Here is a 16,989-nt window from a genome sequence, read left to right as displayed (position 1 = left end):
TAGACTTAGGAATTTTTTTTAAATAACTTCAAAAATAAGCTGCAAATTTTTTTTGCTGGGCTGCTTTTTATTTGTCATGTGAACAACTGTTGCAGTTAAAAAATTAGCAATCATAGAAGGCGATTATTTGTTATGTAGCAATGAGATTGCTACAGTTGTTTCCTTGGTAATGTTCCTTTGGTGTCACAAGGACATTGTGTATCATGGGTCTCCTTAAGGGAACTCTACAAGCAAGAAAGAATTATGCAGTATATGAATACATGAAATAGACAAAATTAATATTGATCTCTGAATATGGAGGATCCATCTGCAACTATCTAGACTGGCGTTTTTCAATGTTTGTCCTCCTCTGTACCACTTCACATGGTTCACCTTTTTGAAGTACCACCAGAATTAACTGGCAATGATGTCATTCCCAGTTGCTGCTGGATTGAGAGGCCAAATGAAACATGACAAAAACCTGTGAGAGGCTCAGGGTAGATGGGAGGGCTTCTTCGAGCATGGAAAATCATGCTTTGGAGCCTCCTGTTGTTATTTGTTTTGTTGTGTTCCTGGTCTTGCTGTTGGGCAGCAGGTATCCAGGGGTCCTGTGAGTACCACCAGTCACCATCTCAGGTTCTACTGGTGTTACTCAAACCACTAGTTGAGAAACACTGATCTAGATCAGGGGTGGTCAACCCATGGCATGCGTGCCACGAGTGGCACAGACTGAGTGGCACACACAATGTTGCCATATATTTTTGAAAAACATTTAAATAATTACAAAGAAAGCACACAGCACTTTACAGTTTCCTTGATTTCTTTGCTACGCCCTACACAGTACACCCTCAAGTTTCCAACATGGCAGTGGGTACACTCAGTGTGGCCGCACTTACTCTGCACAGCTTCAGCCAGCTTTGGAGGGCTTAAGGGGCCGAAAACTGCATTTGCTTATCTGTGGTTTTTGGTATCCACAGGGGGTCCAAGAATGGATCCCCACTGATACCGAAGCCCCAGCTGTTCAAGATACGGAAGCACCCGTTGTCAGAGAGCTGCTCCAGAAGAGGAAGGTTGGGCCCGTGACATGTTTAAAAGAGGAAATGAAGTTTGATACCAAATTTGATTTATGCAATTTGGCATGTCTTGTCTATGCTTCCTTGAAGGGGTGAACACGGTGCTTGACCTATTTGCTGGAATTAACCATGAATCCAGGAGACCATATGGATTTGCCAGATGGCCTGCTATAATTTAATGGCATTTATTCGAAGTATGAAGTAAGTGATAAACATAATTAACATTCCTTTAGCTCCTTACTGCATGTCTTTTATTAGTTTCATTTTTTTTTCCCAGAGACTGAAAGGTAAGTTAATACCTTGTTACTGAAACACAGATGCCTGCTAATTACCTCAGGAGGCTGAAAGCCGCCAAAGCAGAGATCCTCTGCCTAGACTCTCACTTACCCAACGACCCCGCTGTGAAGATTAATAGGTAGAGCGCTAAATCATAATGAGTGTGTCAGATCTCAAATGTTTTTCAGGTTCTACTAATTAGCATTAAGAGATACTGAGCAGGCCTGCAACATTTGCAATACGTTTGCTGCGCTTCACTGTAAACAAGGTGGCTCGTACATGATGTGCTTCCTGCTTTATTTCAAGCATCTGTACATCAAATGGTAGAAATCAAACAATCATGTTGAGATAGCAATCACAATGGAATAGCTCCCATTCAAACATTATGTAAATGGCTGCCTATTTTATCCTGTGCCAGTGATTGTTCAATGCCTGCATTTCCTAGGAAGCTACATCGTGGTAACCGACACTTCAAAGACTGTTTACCTTTGGCATGGTTACCTGCTGTTAGCAAGTTAAAGCCATACCACTACAGCAAGCTACGAAAATAACTTTACACAGTTTGATTGTGCTGCACTTGTTACGTTGACTACAGCACACAAAGATTGCTTTAGATCCTTCTGTGTCGCTTGATATTTATTTTGGGCAGCTAGGTTGCATTCCTGGGTTAATCGCTATAAGATGCAATGAACTGGTAATGACTTTAAAAAGAAGATGCATGGCTTTACTTTCTCAGTCAGTGTCAGTTTCACGGCTTTTTTCTGTTGGAAGGGAACAAAAGAGTAACTGGACATCAACAAGATAATTGGTCAGGATTTTAGGTCTCTTTTTTTCTTTTTGAGATACAGCCCAGTCCTAACAAAATCTCCCCCTCCGCAGATGCAGCCACACCACTGAGTGTGAGCTACAGCCTGGGGGGGGGGGCAGTCCTAGAGGTGTCCTCCAGGTAAGGAAAATATTTGTTCTGTCGCCCTTGTTGCCCTGGGCCTATTCGGATCTGTGCCAGAGATTTTACTGGCACAAATCCAAATGGACCCAGGAAGTTGAGTCTAGACTGGGAAGGGGACTAGGATATTGGCCACTGTAACCAATACCACCCCCTTTCCTGCCTTGATCCACCCTCCTGCACAAGTCTCTGCTCCATTCCTCCCTCCCCACTCCACTGCACCCCTCCACCCTGAATTGCTACCTTACTACATGTGGGATGCTTTTTTGCACGGGGTAAGATTCAGAACTATGACTCTTCAGATATAGCCTGAAGTGGAACAGCCACAGCCAGGAACAGCCTGGAATTCTATTCCCTCTGTACAATGAGCATCATAGGTAAGCTTTACCTATGTTTTAAATCACCATAACCAGTTTAACTTGTAAAGTACCAATAACGCTAATTTCTTTCTTAATTCCAGCATACCTTTCAAGATCACAAACACATTCACTACTCTAGATGACGTGACATCCTGTTTCCTTTCCATTTGGGTTTTGCTTGTTGTTTTTTAGTTCGTATTATTCTAGAAATTTTCCCTCTCTTCCTAAAGTGCTTCCTTAACAAAAGATTGCTATTGTTCTATATCAGGGGTGGCCAAACCATGACCCTCAAGCAACATGCAGCTCTTTGACATATAATGTGGGTCTCTACAATATGTTGGCCGAGCATAAATAAGGAAACGTAAATAAGGAATTTTCAATCTTTATAATTACTGCATAGCATATATAGCACTATAGAACAGGGGTGACCAAACTCTCTCTCTCTCTCTCTCTCTCTCTCTCTCTCTCTCTCTCATATATATATATATATATATATATATATATATATATATATATATATATATATATATGAATGAACTGTACTATTGCGCTAAACATTTTCTCAGTGTTTGTCATAGGCCATATCACTTCACAGGGTCCACCAATTCGATGGTCCACATGGCAACTGACATAATTGCCAGTTACTTCTGGGTTGGGAAACCAGATGTGACGTGACAAACACCAGTAAGAGGCTCAGAGTGGATGGGAGGGCTTTTTCAAGTGAGGAAAAGCTTTGGAGCTCTGCCCGCCGAGCTGAGCCTCCTACCACTGTTCGTTGCATCATGTTCTGGTCTCGCTGCTGGGTGGCAGGTGTCCAGGGTCCTGTGAGTACCACCAGACACCACCTCAAGTACCCCTGGTGGTGCCCATATCACTGGTTGAGAAACACTGCTCTAAAGTGAAATTCAGAGTGAGGAGGATGGGCAAGAAACACATCTAAAGAAACCCAGAAGTACAAAATCATAGAACAAGAAATTTGCAAAGATGTTTTAAAGTCATAGAAGGGGGGGCAGGGGTGGGGAGAGGGGAGAACATTAGTTTGTCAGGTACCTCCTGCATACATGACAGCCAACATGATTGAGGAAATCCAAGCTATTTCGCTATATGATGTGTGGAAGATCTCCTGTATCTCCTTGAAGAATACTGTGATGGCTTTAGGGAATGCATAGGAAAATCCAATGGAGATGAACGCTCCGAAGACCACAACCCAGCCCCATCCTCCATCTGGAGGAGCGTACTGCGGCGTTGCTCCTGCTGGCATTTTCTGTCTGCACTTCTGCTGTAGGGAAAAAGAAAAGAGTGAAATTGTATTTTAAATAGCTTCCTTCCTCTTCAGCACATTCCACATAGTGAACATAGTGATACAGATGCTATTGTAAAACAAACGCTTTAGTGGGCAGCAAATCCTCCAGTCACACTGACAGGCGCTGGATGATGGAGTATGATTATGCCTAAAAGCCAAGATAGCCTTCAGGGAGGGGGAAAAGTCTTGGCAAGTGTTACTCAGAGAACCTCATTAGGTATACTGAAGCTTTTGCAGGTCACTGATCCAAGCCACTGCAGTTGTATTTAGCAATTAATCACAGATGGTAAAGTGACATTTTGGGTCTGCTAGCATCAATCTATAAAACTTCCTTGTCTCCAGTGAAGCATGGTTGGCTTTTGCCATGTGACGATTTGGCCAATAGCCAGTACTGCTATTAAGCCATTTCTGCCCAACATTGCATATATGCAACAGGGATCAAATGGGCACCCCTTTGAGCTGGGCAAAAATAAAAGAATAAAATATAAATGTTAAGTGTATTTTAAAAAATGTTATGTGTACGCACATGCGCACACACATATAGTCATTAAAAAATACACACATAGTGGACCTACTGTATCAACAGACTCTGCTTCTGCAGATTCATCCAACTGCATCGGCTTATCCTTCATTACGATACTACCTTTCTTTGGTGATATCGTACACATTTAAGTTACTCCTTGCAAAATTTGGGCCCAATCATAATGCTCCAACTCCACTCCAAGCTGAACAAGATTAGCTTGATCATGTCTGGATGGGAGACCAGAAGTCAGGGACAAGTTGTGATAACCCTTTGTGAGAGCGAGGGGTTGCTGATGAGCCACAATGAGAGGGCGGAAGGAATGCAAAAGAAATCCTTTGGCAAGAATGGTAATTTGATCCTGTCCAGCTTGATTTGTAGCTAGCTGTACTCAGAAGGCATGAGGTGTCCAGACAGAAAGACAACCACACTGAGAAGGATAATATCTGGAGAATGAAGGGTTCTATATGAATAGAACAAAACTAGGGATGTGATCCACTCACTGGGCTGAGTCATGAGTCATGAATCAGCGACTCAGCAATTCTAGTTGAGTCACAAGTTATAGTGCATGCTGTCATGCCTCAACTTGTGGAAAATTCTGAGTCATTTCAAGTCAAGTCACAAGTCATTTTGAGAAATGAGATAAGTCCTTGAGCCAAAAAAATCCTCCAACTTAAGCCTTTCTCCTCCCTTCAACCCCACTGCCCCTGCCTCCTGGAACCACCTACCCTCCTCTCACCATCTCTGCTGCCGCCATTGGTCTGAAGGCCAACTATTGAACCTTCCACAAGGTCAAAAAAGTGAGTAAGAGCACACACAGATCAGAGACTCTAGATAGGGACTTGAGTCTATTCAGGTCATTACTCTTTTCCTTGTCACTTGATCCAAATCATGAGTTGAGTTGGGAGTCAGTGACATCTTGACTTGAGTCAACTCAAGTCACCAAAAACAGTGTTTTTCATAACTCGAGTCGAGTGCCCATCCCTAGTAAAAATCCCTGTGTGGGTATAGTCTGCCAGCATAAAGCACCTTGAATAAGTCTGATGAAAACCTAATGAGAAAGATGGTATTTAAATATTGTAATAAATAATAAATATTGCTCCTAGCTTGGATTGGGGTGAATCAATGCAGAAATAACTAAGCAAACAGGAGAGCAACAGGTTTGGTTGACAAAGGCAGTGGCAGTGAATGCCATACCATACACTGAAAAAGGATAAAGGCTGCAGTAACAAGGTCAGAGGAACCTCTGTGAGAAATAATTTGTTTTGATATCATGCACTGTATATTCTAGTCAATCATGATCAACCTATTTAGACTGCATGTCTGCAAATGCTTCATTAATATTCCCCACTTGCCTACTGACAAAACCAACTCTCCGTGCAATAAATAGCTTGTCATGAGAAACTCTGAAAATGCTTAGCTCTCTCTCACGTTTCACAAAATCGCTGCATTTATTGTGCGCTACAGTCCCGTTCTGACCACATAACCAGGTTTTTGGGGTGTTTTGCTTTTTGTGTGCTAAATAGCTGCTCGCCTTTGAATAGAAGAAGCCAGAAAAGAATAGTCTGAGGAACACCTTCATTTTCATGCCTTCAGTGGTATTTCAGAGCCTTTAACAGCACAATCGTATTGTGCTTCTGCCCTGGTGGAGGGAGAGCTCTGGCAGCACAGGCTGTTGGAAAAGTGCAGGTGCCAGATCTAGATGGAGTGCACAGGTAAAGGCTGTGCAGGAGCAGGGGAAAGGTGGAGAGGGGGTGTAATCCTTCCCAACTCAGATATGCCATCAAAATACTACTTTGGGAGGATGCACATGCATGAGCCAAGGTTTCTCAATGGTCTCTGGTATCACTACACACATAACTTGCTGCAGAAATCATTTTTTTAAAAGTCAGACTTCAGAATCTACCACGGAAAAGGCCTTGTCATATAACCTTGTTCTGCATGGTTCTAATGCCATGATGCTGCAAAAGTCATAGCACATTTAGGGGGGGAAAATGGCTGAAGCCACCCGTACCTCACTAATCTAAAACTGCTTCCAAAAGCAAGACTCTGTCTAGCTAAGCACTTTTAAATGCACACTCAAGTAGTGCATTTCTCCATCAGAGTTGGAGATTTCATTGCTATCTTTATTTCACGTAAGGAGAATCCTGGCATCCTGATTTAACATTAGCTTTTAGTTGTCTCCACCATAATCACATTGAAATGAATAGGAAATGTGCATGAATAGGTACAAAACCCATTCATTTACCTATCTGGAAGATCAGTGGCTAAGGGGCAAATGCACAACTACTGAAATCGATGGATAAAGTTGCTCTTCTCTGCAATACAATGTGCACCCTGGAAGAAGCCGTGAATTTAATACTAAAACTGATAAAACACGATTTTCCCATCTGACAATTCTCAGTCCTTAAAAAAAAAAATCCAAAAACGATCAGAGCGTCTTTTCATAACACTTGCTTTAATAGGGTCAGCTAACCTTGTTCTTCACAGTTCAAACTGTTGGCTGTCGCTGCAGCAGAAGTCCTGATCCACTTATCAGTCTATTTTAATCATTCTGACTCTACTTCAAATCCCCCGACTTCTCCAGCATTAAAGTACACCAAGTGGTGTTACAGTAACTTTAGCAGCAGTTTAAAAGCATCACCAACTGAATTCAAATAAAGTGGAGAATATAAAGGTTTCGATAAATGTTCTCTTGACATCTCCATCATAGGAAACCTTACCACAATCCAAAGGCAGAATTCACCCTTTGAAGTGTTTGACCAAGAGCACAATTCCTGTTTATTTCTATGGGGTGTGCAGAAAAAGATGGTGCAATTAGATATTCTTTATGTCTGTAGTGATAGATGTACTTATAATAATCTGCACTTTGAGTGATATTTAATATTCTGCAAACTATTTTAACCCCAAATCACCACCCGTGCATTATGTTTTCTAGTGATGTGCGGAAACCCTCTGAACAATTTCAGTTGCCGTATAGAAGCTTGCTTGGATTCCCTTGAAAATTTTCAGATATTTCTCCTTCAAAAGAACCCTAAAATTCACTTCAAAAATATCACTTTTAAAAAAAAATTTCACTTTCAACCCTACTTTGACCACAATGAACAGCCCAATTCTATCCAGGTTCAGCCCAGAGCAATCAGTGGCATGGACGCAGCTTGTATAGCAACTGTTACCCTGCAGATGCCCGATCTTGTCTGATCTTGGAAGCTAAGCAGGGTCAGGCCTGGTTAGTACTTGGATGGGAGACCACCTGGGAATACCGGGTGCTGTAGGCTTATACCATAGTCTTTCGAGATTGAAGGTTGCCAACCAATGACACAGCTTGTCCTGCATGCTAAGGACCAGGCAGCCCAAGAAAGGTAAGCAGACATTTTTATTTACCTCTCTGCAGGCTGCCTGGTCCCCAATGGGTCTCCTCAGACCTATAGCAGCTGTTTGGCTGCCATAAGCCTGAGAAGCCTCTGGGGGCAGGTCCTAGCCAGGAAGAGGGGATAGTATTCAACATGTACTATTGCTGACAAGATCCAGCCCCCTCATACTTCTGACCCATCTCCAGCCCAATTCCCACCCTGCCCCTGCTGCCAACGTACCAGCAACACAGAGGTTTTGTGGACTGCAATTGCCCACATGCAAGCTTCTGGGCCTTGCACTGGTGGCAGCTTTCTGCAGAACAGCAGAGCAGCTGTGGCACTAGCAGCCCGCATAGTACACTGATGGATCACACACACACACACACACACACACACACACACACACACACACACACACACACAAATTTCAAAATGGCTTATGGCCCTGTCCAGGGCCCACAGCATGCAGTGTTGCTGACCCAACATGTCCTGCATGCTATGGGCTAGCAGGGGACCAGGTAGCCTGAGAGAGTAAATAAAGAGAATTTTTTTTCATATCTCCTCTAATTAGGTAGTTCAGCTAGAGCAGGAATGTCCAAAGTTTTTGGCAGGAGGGCCACATGGTCTCTCTGACACTGTGTCGGGGGCCAGGGAAAAAAAGAACTAATTTACATTTAAAATTTGAATAAATTTACATAAGTTTACATAAATGAATATATTAACAATGGAACTTATATGAATGAATGAAGGTCTTGCAATAGCTCAAGGCCTATAAAAGGTCTTGCACAAAGCAAGGCTGGCCTTTCCTTTGCTGCTGCTACTGCATCACAGATGTGAAACAACAAACAGTGGAGGGAACCCTCATCCACAGCTCACGTGAGACGTCAAACAGTTGCCCTCATGCTGAAAGCAATTGTGTCGGGCCAGTGTGGGCTCCAACAAAACTCCAGAGGGCCAGAGGGCCAGAGGCTCATTAGAGACTGGGGGCTCCCTGAGGGCCACATTGAGAGGCCTCGAGAGCCACAAGTGGCCCCAGGGCCGGGGTTTGGGCACCCCTGAGCTAGAGCCAAGCCTACCGTAGCTGCAGAATACCCATGGGTGATGTTCTAAGCAGAAACTCAGATCCATACAATAGCAGTAGAACAATTCCTATTTGAATACTGACCAGGACTACACAGTCTTGGTGTGAACATTTCTGAGTAATGGTTCCTAAACTGATGAGTCATGACCCACCAATCTGGGAAGCACTTGTCCATGGACCCATAAGGGGCAGGGAGGAGGGAGGGCAGTGACATGATCCCCAGGATTGCACTGCTGCAAGGGACATAGGGGAGTTTCACTTGTCTCTGCCTGTGCCAGCTTCCGGGAGATGTGAGGAGCCTCACTGAGACCTCTGCAGGGCACCCCAAGCCTTAGAAAAGTTAAGCATAGTGATTGGAAATCACTTCTGGTTTTCAATTGTGAAACCATAAGTGGTTTCTGATCACCGTTTTTAACTTTTCTGAGGCTTAGGAAGCCCTGCAAAGGTGTTTGTAGGGCTTCCCACCCCCCAGGCAGAGGCACAGGCAAAGTAAGTGAAATCACCCCCTCTGTCCCCTGCAGTAGTGCAAACCTGGGAAACATCGCTGCCTTCTCCCTGCCCCACAAAGACTTCGTGGTTCCCAAACTTCTGAAGAGAATTTTGGGAACTACTTCTTTTGACAATGGATCTCAGTGCCCTTCACTATGATTCATGTGACTAGGAAACCTGCAGAGATGTTTTCCCCTCAAACTGCATTCTGTTCCCTATGTTTCCAATACCTCTTATTTCAATTCTTAAGACGCACTTTTTAGTATTTTGATGGAAGCCTGTCTTTCCATCAGTAGAACAGAAAATTCGTAACTTCATGAATGGCCTTTCTAGGCCCTCCACTCTCACCTAAGCTTCATACTTCCAAGCTGGAGTCTTTTGATAAGATTGGGGTATATGTGCACATGCAGAGCACAAAAATTTCAGCATTATGTTTCACTGAAGTTTGTCTCTGTCCCTGTTTCCATACTGACAAGCCCACTACTCACAAACCATAATAGGTATGGCGTATGCTTAAAAGCACGTCCATCTGATGGCTGTTTCATATAGTGACACCAAAGTCCATTCTGATTGTTCAAGATGGTAAAAGAAACGTAGGTAGAAGGGCAGGATCAAGTAGAACAGTGGTTCCCAAACTTTTTGGGACCAGGTCCCACTTTTTAAAGTGACACTCTGTCAGGACCCACCTAGGTTTACCAGACCTTTCAAAAAGGGAGTTCTAGAAGGAACTGGTGACTTCTCAAGGCACTATACTGGTGCACAGTGCCACCGAATCATGTGTGAACTGTGCAAGCACAGTTTGAACTTGAAGTATCCACTTTTGTTTGCGGATGTTCTTGTTCTTAATTACTGCAAAATCACTGCTAAGGCTCCACCAACACCTTCTGAGAATGAATAATAGCTCTGTCATTTTAATGCTGCAGCCTTTGTGCTGGAGAAAAGTGGCAAGATCTTTAATAGCTGTAAAGGAGACCATCAACCAAGTGAGAGTTACAAGAGAGCAAAGGAGATGTCACTTGATATCTAGGCAGGTTCTCCTCTAGGAACAAACCTAGAAGAGAGAAAAATCACCCCAAAGAAATCTGTTTGATGGATGCCGCTAACATTCACTTGGCAGGAAGTTTAATTCTACTCTAAATTGTTGAACTTCTGTTTGATGTTGGGTGGTGTTAGTAAAGGTGTCAATCCTACATCACTGCGGCTTTTCTATTTTGGAAGGTACTTGTTGTTCTTGGCACAGAATAACATAAAAAAGATAGAATGCTTTTAGACTACCTGATTACAAGCAGAACATTCCACACATTCTTCGCCTAAGCCCCATTTTTAACATGGAGGAGCATGAAATGTAGCTTTTATTGATCTCTATTAGCTCAATTCACAGCCAACCTCTGTCTGGATTTGAGGTAATCTAGTCCCACTAGATGGCAACAGACTCCTGCCAGTTGGACACACACACACACACACACAACTGGTAAATAGTTTCACATTTCTCCATCATCACAAGCAAACAGCATTATAACACAATTTTTGTTAGAAAGATAACTTGAGATGAGGAAAATGTATGGAAATCCAAAGACAGACAACCTAATACTAAACTGTGCTGGCACAGCTAAGCTGCACGGCCTATGCTATATCCAGCACAGGTAAGGAGTAGACTGGAGATCACCTTGGGGTAAGGGGATATTTTCCCCCTTATCCCAAGTAACACTCCAGCCTGCCCAATGGGCTACTCAGATCTGTGCCAGCTAAATCCCTAGTGCAGATCTGAACAGCCCGGTTTAGGGTGTTCAGGCCCAAGAGGCAGAATAGGATATTGTGGAGGCCTCTGTTACTGCTTCCATCCCCTCCCAGGTCTGATCTGCCCTGTTCTGTCCTCACCTGCCCTGAAATGTCCACTCCCTGATTCCCCCTGTGCCACTTGGCAGGGCAGTCACCTCCACCAGCAGCCAGCAGTCAGGATGCAGGACCAGCGGGCAGGCGGGTGTAGGCCTTTTCACTGCAAATGTGTGCCAGCTGGCACTTTTGTGACACTCGAGGCCAGCGCAGCAGCTGCAGAGCCAATGAACAGTATTGTGCTGTGAAATATTTTTGCACTTATGAAGGGATAGAAATAAAAAACAAGGGTAAATAGAGGCATCTGTAAACTATGGTCATGATCCAGCCAATGTCAAGCACTTTTGAACTTCCACTGATTTCCAACGGAGTATTGGGCATCAATGGAAAAAAAATGCTTAAATTTGGCTCATTGTGCGCCCAACATTTTTAGGTTTCAAATTAGCAGAGGAGCAGCCTGTGAAAGTGATTGCACAAGAAACCAGGTGAGTCATATGTAGGTGGAAGTGTAATAAATCAAGAGTAAATTCTATTGGAACATAGGACAAGAAGAACATCAATCTGTGCAATGACTTTGTTGTCTGTTTCAGGAGAGAAACTTAATCAGATCAGTAACAAAAAGGCATGAGTCATGTTTTTCTCTAGTGTCATTCAGATACCTGTTTAGATAAACAGACCCCAACTTTCATGGATTTATTTTAAATTACTACCAAAGGTCAGTCTTTAAAGAAAAAAATTTTTTTTTGAATAAGAGGTCCACCTGTTCTTTCTTTTTCATCTTATCTCAAGGACTCAGGCTAAGTTGTAACAGCACACAAATTCCGTGAAGTAGACTACAGCACAATCTCTACTCAGAAGTAATTCCCATTGTAGGCATCCCTACTCAGAAGTAATTCCCATTGTGCTCAATAAGGTTTACACCTAGGAAAAAGTAGGTATAGGACTGCAGCCCTAGAGAAATAATGACTTGTCCAAGACTACATGAGACCCAATCTTATTCTTGAGATGTGTATCTCAATGTATCATCACATATGTGGGCACAACAACCACCTTGCCATTGTAGAAGGCAGGATGTAGAAGACATTGGATGCATCCATCCAACCACCAATGAATGTACTACAGATACTGGCATGCCTCTGGAAAAATACCACGTCAATCTAGATCGGATGTCACTCGGATGCCATGAGTATTCTACTGGTGAAGATAAAGCAAGGAGGAGATTGGGGCATGACACAGGAGCAATGTAAGAATGAGAAGGAGCTGATGTACATCATATAATAACCCCATTGACAAGCAATAGATACAGCCCAATGCTACATCAATGACAGAGCTAGTAGAGGTAGGAGTAACCTGCTAAGAAACAATGGAGAAGGGGAAAACAGCATAAAATGGCATTTTCTGCCACTCCCCCTACCCTGTCCACTTTCTCCAATGGAGCACAAGATGCAGACTATATTTGGCAGCCAATGACACCACACCAACACCAGTACTAAAGCCCCTACCCGGGAGAGCACATGAGAAGACATGCACAGCATGGGGCTATACCTTTCTGACCTCTCAAAGGAGAACGTTGGGAACCATAGTGAAAGGGCACTTGGTGCGCAACAGGAGCACTCTGCACAAACAATCTGTTGTCCCTCATATATGGCAAGATGTCTTGTTAGCTCTCATCTTCTCAGTATTTGTATTGTAGGTATTCTGCCCCAGGAGGACTCTCAAGAATTATCGTAGGTGTCCCTGCTGAGCTCCGCTCTTTGGACTCTATAATAAGCGCCATGTTCTTTTCAGTTCTCAGCCTCACTTCCTGTGCCTGTTCCTTGCTTCCATTCTGCAGTTAGCAAAGAACCAGTGAGACTAAGGAACAGCATCAGGAAGTCTGCAACCACAAGCAAATAAGTAAGGCCCAATCCTAAGGAGTGTATGCTGACTTACCGTCGGCATGCATTGTCGCAATTGTGCCATAAGGCATGTTTGTGGGCCCTAGCGCCTAGTGCTGGTCGACACTGGGCTAGCACTGAAGCTTCACCGCTCGGCAGTTGAGTGGACCGCCGAGCAGCAGAGAGGTAGGTGGGGGCATGGGGGGAGGTGGGGAGGGGCCGTTCCAGGGCAGGGGGAGGCGGAAGGAGGACGGGGAGAGGGTGGGGAGGAGGCATTCCAGGGGGAGGTAGCGGAGCGGGATGGAGGTGGAACTGGTGGAGCTCCACTCCACTGGAACAAGAGTCTGCATGCACGACATGGAGGCTCTTGATTCTACGCCAACCTTTGAATCGCCATAGAATCAAGTAGCCCCATTGTGGGGTTACGTAGTTTACCTGGGGGAAGGGGGATGAAAGTCTCCTGAGGAGGAGGCGACAGCTGCCTGGAGCACGCAGGATGCAGTAGCAGCCATTTTCAGCGCCGCTGCAGCCCCACACTCCAGGCAACTCACAATTGGGCTTTAAGGCTACAATCCTATCTACATTTTCCTGGGAGTAAGCTCCACTGAATATAATGGATTTACTTCTAAGCAGGCATGCACAGGCTTGAGCTCTTCATTTGCACAAGGGGCAGATTTTGGAGCCTTTCTGAACCATGGCCTGCACTCTTCAACGCTGCAGCTTTCACACTGAATACCGAACACTATGAAAAATCCCTATGTTTTTAGATACATTTGTAACAGTATGCGTACAGTACTGTGCGTGTGATATGTGAAAGAATGAAAGGGACAAAGAGATCACCGCTGAAATTTAGGAGAAAGCCGTTCTCTTTTGAAAAGTGCCTCACTGTCTCAAATGACACTTTGATTCAAGGCCTGAGATAAGGCTTGTTCACTGGAGGCCACTGTTTCAATTCCAGAGACAAGCGTGTGCAAAGATTCTGTAGTTAGGTTCAGATGTCTGCATGTGCGTTTAAGCTCTTGCCTTGAATGTTCTGTAGGATTAAACTTTAACTCGCTTAGTTAATTCCAAGTGGATAATCAAAGCCACTTTATCAATCCAACCACAACAATCAAGCAAATAAACAAACATACCCTGTGCTGTCAATTTTCAGGAATATTTTCTGCTCAACATTTATGGCTTTTCTTCTTATTACAACAAAAACAGCACATCTTCTATACCTTCCTTTAATACCTTCATGCTGTTCCAGAAATCCCACCCTCCCCCAGTTTCAGGCTTGAACTCTGCATTTGTGTGATTTTTGAATTTGGGCTGCACAGAAAGGGTTTCCAAAAGCCTATGCTCAGAGGGTTACTTTGTGCAATTCTTGGCGAGATTGGAAACAGGGTGTGTCTGGCCATACTACCCTGAATGCGCCCGATGTTGTCTGATCTCTGAAGCTAAGCAGGGTCAGGCCGGATTAGTACTTGGATGGGAGACTGCCTGGGAATACCAAGTGCTGTAGGCTTTATTCCTGATTTTAGAAATGGGCTATCTCAGAATGCCAGATGCAAGGGAGGGCACCAGGATGCAGGTCTCTTGTTATCTGGTGTGCTCCCTGGGGCATTTGGTGGGCCACTGTGAGATACAGGAAGCTGGACTAGATGGGCCTATGGTCTGATCCAGTGGGGCTGTTCTTGAGGTGCAGAAAATCCTCAAGCTGGTTTGGACGACACATTTGACCAAAGTCACTCATCGTGAAATGAAATACATCCTGCATCCCCTTCTTGGTGCACCATCCTTCAGCTGCATAATTGTGTGTGTGTGTGGGGGGGGGAATTAATCTGAAACGCTCTCCACACATCAGGTATGATACATGCCACATCATTCACTGCATGGGTAGCCAAACCGCAGCTCGGGAGCCACATGCAGCTCTTTGGCATATAAGGTATGGCTCTTGGAAGTACGTTGGCTGAGCTCCTTTTAGCATCACTATTAATATAAAAGCTAAATAAATAACTTTCAAGCATTGCAATTATTTACTGGGCATAAACTGAGAGCCCACTGGATTAAAACGTATGTTTAATGTTTGTGGTGAGTAAATATATGTAAGAATTTCAATGCTTGTTAAATATCGCGGGTTCTCAACCATCTCCCCTGCAGCTCTCAAACATCTGAACTTCATTGTATGTGGCTCTTACGTTAAGTAAGTTTGGCCACTCCTGATTTATGGCATGTTCATGCAAAGAAGAACAGAACGCTGGGAAGGAAGTGGGGTGTACGCATGCACACAACCCTCATTGTGTGATGGCTTGGGCCATTTGGATACATCATCAGAACTGGCCACTCCTGTTATGAACCAATTCCAGACACAAGGGGTGCTGAGAAAACAATGCTCTCTGCTCATTTTCTTTGTGGTGACCTCAAAATTGCTATCTCTCCATTGAACTGGGCCCCGATGTCCTTGGTTTTTCTTGGTTAAAGACCAGCCTCACAGGTTACGCCACAGTTCTGACCTGGGTCGCCTCTCCCACAGATTTGATGTCTGAACTAATATTCCTTTAGTTTGTTCTGAGTTCATGTTATTGTTGCATTAACTACATGAATTTCTGTTTGCAAAGCCAAAAACAAGACCTTGTTTTCCAAACATATGTAGTAATTATGATTCTCTAATTAAGTAGTTCGCTAATAACTAAGGATAATTATCAGCATTTACTGTTCTACCAGTTAGACAGAAATATTGCCTCTTGTGGTGGTAAGGAAACTATCTCACTTTCCTTGTCAGTAGATGCTAAACTGGACAGATGGACTCTAGTTGCATTTTTAAAAATATTTACTAGAGTATTTGAAGATTTACATAACTGCTTGATCATATGACATCAAAAAAGCAGAAATGTTATGTGCCCATCTATGATGGTTGGAAACCTTCAGTCTCAAAAGACTATGGTATAAGCCTACAGCACTCAGTATTCCCAGGCGGTCTCCCATCTAAGTACTAACCAGGCCTGACCCTGCTTAGCTTCCAAGATCAGACAAGATCAGGCATCTGCAGGGTAACAGTTGCTGCTAGCATCCCTAGCATGTATGCACTGCTGAAACAGAGACGCCTGCATTGGCTTGGTCATGTCGTGAGAATGGATGACGGCCAGATTCCAAAGGATCTCCTCTATGGAGAACTCGTGCAAGGAAAGCGCCCTACAGGTAGACCACAGTTGCGATACAAGGACATCTGCAAGAGGGATCTGAAGGTCTTAGGAGTGGACCTCAACAAGTGGGAAACCTTGGCCTCTGTGCAGCCCGCTTGGAGGCAGGCTGTGCAGCATGGCCTTTCCCAGTTTGAAGAGACACTTGGCCACCAGTCTGAGGCAAAGAGGCAAAGAAGGAAGGCCCATAGCCAGGGAGACAGACCAGGGACAGACTGCACTTGCTCCCAGTGTGGAAGGGATTGTCACTGTTCCACGCTGTTCCAGAACCACCATTCAGAGCGCGATACCACAGTCTTTCGAGACTGAAGATTGCCAACATCTATGATACCTCTTCTGACACAAACATTTGTATTTGCACAATTATAGGGTTTTGGATATAAGTGAAATCAAATTTCCAACAGTAAGCATTTTTAATTGCTACTTGGGTCCCATCTTCAATCACTGTGACTGAAAGCTCCCTGGCAGAGTAGTCTGAAGTTACCAAAATCAGCCTTTGTTAGAACTTCAGAATGTGTAGGACACACTTTTTTGAATGGTAGGCTTTTAAAGGAAAAGTATTCTAAATGCTTCCACCAATCCCGAGCTGCTAAAACTGAGTTTGGAGGTTTGGCCTGCCCAGGAAAACAAGATCTTCTCCTGGGGGAAGAATTTGTGGCATTTGGAGTGGCAGCGGGACTTGAGCACATTTAAGCAGCCTACCCCCAGCTCCCTTCCT

The 16,989-nt window shown here is 44.0% G+C and overlaps 1 protein-coding gene and 2 pseudogenes across 2 annotated transcripts in view; 2 read left to right on the top strand and 1 right to left on the bottom strand.

The window, feature by feature from the left end:
• Positions 1-16,989, bottom strand: part of SLC16A7 (solute carrier family 16 member 7) — a 132,996-nt gene that overhangs the window by 53,627 nt on the left and 62,380 nt on the right. The window contains exon 2 of one of the 2 annotated variants that reach the window (XM_066633931.1): positions 3,684-3,909. In XM_066633931.1, the coding sequence (XP_066490028.1) occupies positions 3,684-3,894 (211 nt within the window). In that variant the 5' untranslated portion in view covers positions 3,895-3,909. Of the gene's footprint in view, positions 1-3,683; positions 3,913-16,989 lie in introns of both variants that reach the window. The other variant, XM_066633930.1, reaches the window with a different exon arrangement.
• LOC136658095 (5S ribosomal RNA) lies at positions 7,615-7,734 on the top strand (annotated as a pseudogene).
• On the top strand, positions 14,478-14,596 carry LOC136657920 (5S ribosomal RNA; annotated as a pseudogene).

This window comes from Tiliqua scincoides, chromosome 7, assembly GCF_035046505.1.
Source record: "Tiliqua scincoides isolate rTilSci1 chromosome 7, rTilSci1.hap2, whole genome shotgun sequence".
Lineage (NCBI taxonomy): Eukaryota > Metazoa > Chordata > Lepidosauria > Squamata > Scincidae > Tiliqua > Tiliqua scincoides.
The sequence above is the reverse complement of the archived record's forward strand: the minus strand, read 5'-3'. Positions and strand labels throughout refer to the sequence as shown.